The sequence below is a fragment of the Corvus brachyrhynchos genome, unplaced genomic scaffold (genome assembly GCF_000691975.1).
Source record: "Corvus brachyrhynchos isolate BGI_N302 unplaced genomic scaffold, ASM69197v1 C11525337, whole genome shotgun sequence".
NCBI lineage: Eukaryota > Metazoa > Chordata > Aves > Passeriformes > Corvidae > Corvus > Corvus brachyrhynchos.
In genome coordinates, this window is record NW_008244228.1 from 1 (window position 1) to 453 (window position 453).

Consider the following 453-nt stretch of genomic DNA (forward strand, 5'->3'; position numbering starts at 1 on the left):
GACAACTTTGTCTTTGGTGAGTGACTGCGGGATGGAGGAGTTCCAGAGCGGGAACTCCACACACAGGAAAGACTTGGAGCGAGCATGCGAGTGACCTTGGGGAACCTGAATCCCCACAGCAGAGTGGGGATGGAAGTGAGGGGAGGAGCCCCTAGGGAAGGGGCAGTGGCATCCTCTCTGTTCGTGCCTGGGGCGCTAATGTGGCACCTGGCTTCTGGTCTGCCCTTAGGTCAGAGCGGGGCTGGCAACAACTGGGCCAAGGGGCACTACACGGAAGGCGCTGAGCTGGTGGACTCTGTGCTGGATGTGGTGAGGAAGGAGTCGGAGAGCTGTGACTGCCTCCAGGGCTTCCAGCTGACCCACTCGCTGGGCGGAGGCACGGGCTCCGGCATGGGCACCCTCCTGATCAGCAAGATCCGGGAGGAGTACCCCGACCGCATCATGAACACCTTC

At 61.6% G+C, this 453-nt stretch overlaps 1 protein-coding gene across 1 annotated transcript; it reads left to right on the forward strand.

Moving 5' to 3' along the window:
• Positions 1–6: 6 nt before the first annotated feature.
• LOC108449401 (tubulin beta chain-like) lies at positions 7–450 on the forward strand (the record flags this gene model as incomplete). The annotated part of the gene is made up of 2 exons (XM_017745356.1): positions 7–16; positions 230–450. Coding segments are annotated over 2 exons (231 nt in total), but the record flags the coding sequence as incomplete, so codon positions are not given.
• Positions 451–453: the final 3 nt, after the last annotated feature.